Source organism: Panthera uncia (assembly GCF_023721935.1).
Source record: "Panthera uncia isolate 11264 chromosome B3 unlocalized genomic scaffold, Puncia_PCG_1.0 HiC_scaffold_1, whole genome shotgun sequence".
Classification (NCBI taxonomy): domain Eukaryota; kingdom Metazoa; phylum Chordata; class Mammalia; order Carnivora; family Felidae; genus Panthera; species Panthera uncia.
Genome location: NW_026057582.1, coordinates 43,444,205 through 43,451,780, shown reverse-complemented (window position 1 = coordinate 43,451,780; position 7,576 = coordinate 43,444,205). Strand labels below are relative to the sequence as shown.

Sequence of the window (7,576 nt, the reverse complement as noted above, 5' to 3'; positions counted from 1 at the left end):
AGTTCTAGGTTATAAATAATTTTCCCCCACAGAAATGTGAAGGCATTCAGTGTTTTAACTTTTACTATTGCTGGTAAAGAAATATTGTGCTCTTTCGAGTTCTAATCCTGAAATGACCATTATATGTTTAATTATCAAGAGTTCTTTTTTGAGTTGTGTTTCATTCTGTTACTAGTGTCTTGTTAGGGCATTAATAGATTTTCTTAAAATGTGATATGTGCACACACACACACTCTTTTTCTTTCTATATGCCTCCCTTCCTTGATGGTAGTGGTGGTGAACTTGTTTATGTTATGGGGCCAAAGGCAGCTCTCATGATACCTGGTCTCTCCATTTCCTGAGCCTTTCCAGATTTCTGGAACACTTTCCCCTTCCAAGTTAGTGATCATCTCTCCATTTTATCTTAATTTCTGTGATTTGGAGTTACATTCATACTCTGATTGCATCAAAGATAGTTTGTGCTTGTTGCTTATTTTCTTTGTTGTTTTGGGGTCATTGCTAAGAAGAGAAGTAGGCAGACAAGTTTTACTTTATTCTATACCAGCGCATTTGTTAACCATCAGCATCTTTCTCTGTTTTCCAGGTAGGAGAGTATGGGGAATTTATAAGAAATACGCTAGATAACTTCCTAAGTGTCTTTGGGGGAAGTGAATGCTTTCAAGAAATGATACAACAGTTTTAAACATTCACGTACCATTCGGTGAATGGTATTGACTATGTACTATGCGTGAGCCTTGGACACTGCTCTGGGTATAGAAAAAAGGCAATCTCTGATCTCAAAAAGCTCACTTCCTGGGTGAGGAGAAGAGTTAGTACAGAGTGGCAGGTTCTGTGATTAGGTAAACCAAGGCTGCTCAGGGGAGCCATGTGCAGGAGGGGAAGAAGAGGAAAGATTCAAGGTGTGTTCTCTAGAGGAGATAATGCCTGCGCTAAAGATGAGTAGTAGTACCAAGCAAAGGAAGAGACCTTTGTAAAATGCAATGTTCTGTTACAGATTTACAGAGTAAATTTGTGGCCAAAGAAAATGAAGTACAGAGTCTTCATAGTAAGCTTACAGATACCTTGGTATCAAAACAACAGTTGGAGCAAAGACTAATGCAGTTAATGGAATCGGAGCAAAAAAGGGTGACCAAAGAAGAATCTTTACAGATGCAAGTTCAGGTATCTGATTTTCCCTTGCTTTTATTTTATTTAATTTTTTAATTTTTTTAAACGTTTATTTTTGAGAGAGAGCACAAGTACGGGAGAGAGAAAGGAAGACAGAAGATCTGAAGCAGGCTCTATGCTGAGAGCAGCAAGCCAGATATAGGGCTCGAACTCACAAACTGTGAGATCATGACCTGAGCCAAACCCAGATGCTCAACTGACTGAGCTACCCAGGTGCCCCTAATTTTCCCTCTTTTTAAAAAATAAAGGTGGGCAGTGGCTGGATGTGTCTCTGTAGAAGAGAAAAGTTGGTCTACTTTATCCTAATTCTGGAGTGTTGATGAGTAATTATAGCTTAATCTTTAAGCAGTTGTCATGATATGGTGTGTTTGTGTGCTTAAAGATGTCCTCTTTAAGCACAGTTTTAAATTCTTTGTGTTAGATTACAAACAGCACAACTTATTAATTTATACCTTATAAATCAACTCTCAAAATAGGTGCCTAGTGATTGTTGTTTAAATTATGCCTTTTGGAATCTAAGAATGCCTTTTTAAAGATAAGCAGAAGTTTATACCTTATTTTGTTCATATATGTTGGTGTATTTGTTAACAGCACACTTTTCTCCTCTCTCCTTTTTGGTTGCTATTTATGAAAGGATATTTTGGAGCAGAACGAGGCTTTGAAAGCTCAAATTCAACAATTCCATTCCCAGATAGCAGCCCAGGTAATCGTGCTTTTTAAAATGTTGTTTATCATTACTAACAGCTGCTGCTTTTTGTTTGTTTGTTTCCTTACTGATAGCTTCCTAGCCATTTAAATAGTCATCTGAATGCCTGTTGAGTGCCAAGCACAGGATTAGTAGTTGGGAGACTAGTCAGTCAGCAGTGATGATCCTGATTGCTCAGCACTCTGATAATTATGTATAGTGCTATGGGAAAACACCAAGAAAGAAATCCAAATCCAACTAATGGAGAGTTTTTACCATAGGAGGAAAAAATGTTGATAATCTTGACACAAAACAGAAGAAATTGGCCAAATGGTGTTAAGAATAGTGGTTTATGTATTAAAAATGCTTGCTGAATATTAACTAGCCATAAGGGAAAACTTTATATACCCTCAGAGGGTAGCAGTACGTTAATATAATATATATTAATCTCAGGTTATATATGCAAAAATTCACTTTAAAACTTATACTTCTGTTTAGTAAGTAGGAATACCTTCCAGAGTTTTGCCAGTTGTGTTGTTAGACCTGTTACTCTTTGGCAACATTGCTGTGCCACATAGATATATTCTAAAGCATATATCTCTATAATAAAACATTAAGAAAAATAAAAAAAAGCTTCTAAGTACTTATTTCTCAGTACTTACTATATACATACTGTGAATTTCGGTTTCAATTCCTCAACTTTAAAATTCAAAAAATTGTGGAGAAAGTATTAGCTTAGCATAGAAGTCACTTTTCTGTGTTAAAAAGCAGTTTTAATGTTAACAATTTGTTTTTAAGGTTTATGCAAAGTCAAACTCCCAAACTTTTGGGACATTTTTGTTTTTTTTTTTTCTAGTTGCTTTGTAGAAACTATCATCTAAAATGAATTGGGTAAGAATTATTTACTATAGGAAAGGGTGTCTATCTATATGAAATATACATGTATATATAAATTATCAACTCAGAGTGGATTGAAATCTTGTTACTAGCTGAGAGGTAGCTCTAGAAAATTTATCAGGAATTAAATATTTAGAGACTGCTACCAGTATGTTTTTGAAAAGTGAAGATGAGCATGTGTATTACCAAATGACTCGGTTATTACCTTAATCATGAACTGTATCATTTCATTATTGGAAATAGTTACTAAGATAAGATGAAAAATGGCCTTTCTGGATATTTTTCCTATGTATTTGTTACTTGTCAGTTATACAGTTCCCAGGCCTGGCAGTTTGTTTTATTTGAACTGTTCTGTGCTATCTAATTCCTTAATACTGTTTGTTAGTGATCAAAGTTGCTTTCAGAATAATAGCTACTATTTATTGAACATTCATGATGGGCCAGATACTCCTCTAACAACTTGATGTACGTTAATTTCTTTTAATTTTTGAAGCTCTATTTGATTATTGTACAACTTTTAAACTTTCTTATAAATGCTTTTATGTTGACACTGTTCTTCTTTCTTAGACCTCTGCTTCAGTTCTGGCAGAAGAATTACATAAAGTGTAAGCCTGCCTTTCTACACTTCTCTTATAATTACTTAGTTACCACTAACTGATACCTGTTTTATCAACACTTAGGATTTACTTTATGTTCTAACTTGTTCCGAAAATACTCCCAACTAGATTTGGAGCGACTTTGCTCTCTTCCCTCCATCAGTGAGTTGAGTTCCTAAACATTGCACATTTTGTGTTTTATGTCCTTATTGTAAAAGAGTTGAGGAACCTTTCTTTTATTTGGACTTTAGCAGTTATGTAAGAGAGAATTGTGATTTGAGATTAATGGAAGTAAATTACTTTTGTGTCTAATAAGTAGTTGTACCCACTCTGTATCTTAACTATATGGTGGTATACCCAAAACAAGGTTCTGTTTTTAGTGTATTGTTTAATTTGCTTAGACATGAATTGCTCGAGTTCAGAAGACCTGAAATCTGGCTTTGGCATTGCCAGGTTTGTAAGCTTAAACAAATTATTTCTTTTCACCTCAAGTTTTAAAATAGGGGTATGTATTTTAGGGAGTTGTAGTAATACATATGATAGTTATTACTAAACTGAAAGGAGCTAGAAATGGAGGGTATGGCTACATGAGAAACGATTTAAATAAGCATGACAATATTTAAGGCTTTTAATCCCTTGAGCTGTGACTTGACTTGTAAACGTTTATTGAATGTACAAATGTATTTCCTGTTAAAGGATTGCTGAAAAGGATAAGCAGATAAAACAGACCGAAGATTCTTTAGCAAATGAACACGATCATTTAACAAGTAAAGAGGAGGAACTTAAGGTACAGTAATTCTTACAAATGGCAACAGTATTTTATAGGCATTGAATTTGTGATGGTAATCAGTATGAATGTCTATCAAGAATGGAAAATACCCTACATTCATTTTAAAAGTGCCTATGTCTTTTCTACAAAATCCTCTTTAGCTTTCTAAGAAAAGTTGAGAACACTTTTCTCATATGCTATAATTCACGGTAATTTGGGAAACATGCTACGTAACAGGATATGGTTTCTCTTTCTGTTTTAAGAAATTGTAATTTGAGACCTTTGCTTAGGTAGAAGAGATGCTTTACAAACTTTAATTATATTAAATATTTTTTAATATTTTTCCTTCTTGTAGGATACACAAAATATGAATTTCTTATTAAAAGCTGAAGTGCAAAAGTTACAGGCGCTGGCAAATGAACAGGTAGGTAAATCTTCATTGCTGTTGAACATTCACCTCAGAATTTCAGTTAGTCTATACTTACTTGCATTGGTATTGCAAGTCCTAATTTCATATACATAGTAAATATAATGGTTACTTGTGTTCACCTAATGTTTATTGTTGAAAGCCTCTTCTATTTGACCATGACTCTCACAACCCACCTAGATATTGCTGTTTTCATGTTGAAACTAATGTTCGATCGAATGAGTTGATCACTTTTAGGGTCTCCAAGGAATCAGTTACAACATTCTTAATGTGCTGATTTGTTTTAGCCTTCTGCCGTTGAATCAAAAAACTGTATACCTTTATTAGGGTAAAATTTGATCAGTGAGAAGTATAGAATATTGGGACAGCAAAAAGTATTACAGAAATCTGTAGGATATTGCTTTAACTTTTATTTACTCCCAGATATATGAAAATGTAGCTTTTCAGTATATAAAACTAAGTGAACAAATAGTTTTGAGTGTTTCCTGAGAAATAATGCAGTTCTCATCTCATTTCAAACACAGGCTGCTGCTGCACGTGAACTGGAGAAGATGCAGAAAAGGTGATTGAAGTATTGCTGTATATGGAGCCATCCTACATTTATGTTCAATTGCAGAAATTACTGCTACTCATAACTGATAGTTGTGCATGTAATTTGTGTAAACTTTATGAATGTATGAAGTATTTCAATTGATTTTCTTTCTCGTAGTATTCATGTTAAGGATGATCAAATAAGATTGCTTGAAGAACAGCTGCAATGTGAAATTTCAAACAAAATGGAAGAATTTAAGGTGTGTGATTAAGCTTGTCAACTGAGCTTAGAACGACCTTATACAATTTCAGTTGAAGTGAATCTAGAAATACTAGGTTTGTTTTTTTTTTTTTTTTATTTAAGAGAGCATGCTAGTGAGCATGAGCAGGGGGAGGGGCAGAGGGCTGGAGAGGGAGAGAATCCAAGGCAGGCTCTGTGCTCTGCATCGCTGAGCCAAAATCAACCCACTGAGCACCTAGGTGTCCCCTAGAAATACTAGTTTTTATATGAAATCAGTCTGATGCAGTTTGACTATAGTTTATTTGGGGGCTTTTACAACCAGTGCATTTTATCATGTACTTCTTGTCTAGACTATCTTATCTGTTCCTTTTTTTGTTTGTTTTTTAATGTTTGTTTATTTTTTTTTGAGAGAGCGCACAAACGGGGGGAGGGGTAGTGAGAGAGAGGGAGACGCAGAATCTGAAGCAGGCTGCAGGCTGTGAGCTGTCAGCATAGAGCCTGACGCAGGGCTCGAACTCAGGAAGGGCGAGATCATGACCTGAGCCACCCAGGTGCCCCATAGACTATCTTATCTGTTCTTATAATAGACGTTTGCCTCAGTGTTTGTAGTTTTTAGTTTGTGATGGTTTTAACTGCCTCCATTGTGTCAGTTTCTGGTCATGGCTGCTCAGCTTGAGGATTGTAAAGCATTCTTATCACTAGGGTGCATCTCTTCATGTGCATGAGATTTGCATTCTTCTTTTTGCATTTATTTTATTTCTTTAGATTTTTTTTATGTTTATTTAGTTTTGAGAGCGAGAGACAGCATGAGTGGGGGAGGGGCAGAGAGAGAGAGAGAGAAAGAGAGAGAGAGAGAGGGAGATGCAGAATCCGAAGCAGGCTCCAGGCTCTGAGTCTTCAGCACAGAGCCCGATGTAGAGCTCCAACCCATGGACTGTGACATCATGACCTCAGCCCAAGTTGGACACCTAACCGATTGAGCCACCCAGGCGCCCCTTTTTGCATTTATTTTATAAGAATCCCATATTTACTCACTTATCAAGGCAGGATCTCAGAATCCAGTGGCACAAACTGAATTCTTTGAAATACACATGAAATAATTCTAAGCACAGTGTTAATACTGTTTTCAGATAAAGCACGTGACTGATTTGGGGGCTCAGTAGAAACTGATGATTTTGATTTTCATTGTGATGAAATTTAAAGTGGGGTTCATGAGTACACGCCTAAGACAATTCTTGAGACATTTGGTGCAAAAGGTGATTTTATTAAAGCGTGGGGACATGACCCGGGGGCAGAAAGAACTGCACTGGGATTGTGAGGTGTGACTATATACTTTTAAGTTTGTGGAGGGAGTGGGGGAAGTAAGTTTCTAAGGAATTTTGAAGCAAGGCTTTCAGGATCTTGAAGAGACTAGCTGCTGTTAAGATAAGGTTACTTTTAGTTTTTAATGAAACATAAACATTAAGGCACCAAGGCAGCAATGAGTTTCTTGAGGAAGGTCACGCTCTGCATGTTTCAGGAGTTTATCAGTGGGCTGCAAGTTGTAAGGAAATTTAATTTAAGCTACATTTCTCTTACCTTTGTTTCCCTCATCAATTGTACATGTACTTTATATATTAGTACTGTGTTTCTGTGTTTTGAAAATATATATTCATTGAAACTGGAAAATGAAACCACATGAGATTTGTATTACATTTGTATATAATTCACTTGTCACTTTATGAGTACTTGAATAATATGGGTTGTTTTTTTTTTTTTTTTTAACCCATTCAGATGATTGCTTGGTTACCTTTTCTTAATAAGTAAACTCTGAGATTCTTTCTTTCAGATTCTAAATGACCAAAACAAAGCATTACAGTTAGAAGTTCAGAAGCTACAGACTCTTGTTTCTGAACAGGTAAGGCTTTTGTGAATCACAGGGTAGAACTATCTAATATTAACAAGATCTGGTTCTTAAATATTAACCAACGCATTCCTTTTGAGGAGTTTTACTTAAGCGATAGATAAGTCTTTTCATTGCATTTCTATTCATCTTGTGCTTATCAGGTGCCTAAATTAAGGGAAATAGAATTTTTCTTCCCTGAGAGAAAGCTAATGCTAACCTCCTATTTATAAGCACTTTAAAAAAAAGTGTAATAGGATACATAAAAAGCATTTAAGGCCTTTTGATACAGTTGGCTCTCAGGATAAAAGTCCTTACATTTTTGGAGCCTCACCTTTTTCTCTAAGGCAACAGTGGCTTCTTAAAAAGAGAGTTAAGGGG

General features: G+C 35.5%; 1 protein-coding gene across 16 annotated transcripts in view; it reads left to right on the top strand.

Moving 5' to 3' along the window:
- KTN1 (kinectin 1) overlaps nucleotides 1-7,576 on the top strand; it is a 108,195-nt gene that overhangs the window by 58,357 nt on the left and 42,262 nt on the right. For all 16 annotated transcript variants that reach the window (XM_049612713.1, XM_049612711.1, XM_049612716.1 and 13 more), the window contains exons 11-18: nucleotides 995-1,161; nucleotides 1,802-1,870; nucleotides 3,317-3,354; nucleotides 4,042-4,132; nucleotides 4,470-4,538; nucleotides 5,066-5,103; nucleotides 5,251-5,332; nucleotides 7,142-7,210. In XM_049612713.1, the coding sequence (XP_049468670.1) occupies nucleotides 995-1,161; nucleotides 1,802-1,870; nucleotides 3,317-3,354; nucleotides 4,042-4,132; nucleotides 4,470-4,538; nucleotides 5,066-5,103; nucleotides 5,251-5,332; nucleotides 7,142-7,210 (623 nt within the window). The remainder of the gene's footprint in view (nucleotides 1-994; nucleotides 1,162-1,801; nucleotides 1,871-3,316; nucleotides 3,355-4,041; nucleotides 4,133-4,469; nucleotides 4,539-5,065; nucleotides 5,104-5,250; nucleotides 5,333-7,141; nucleotides 7,211-7,576) is intronic.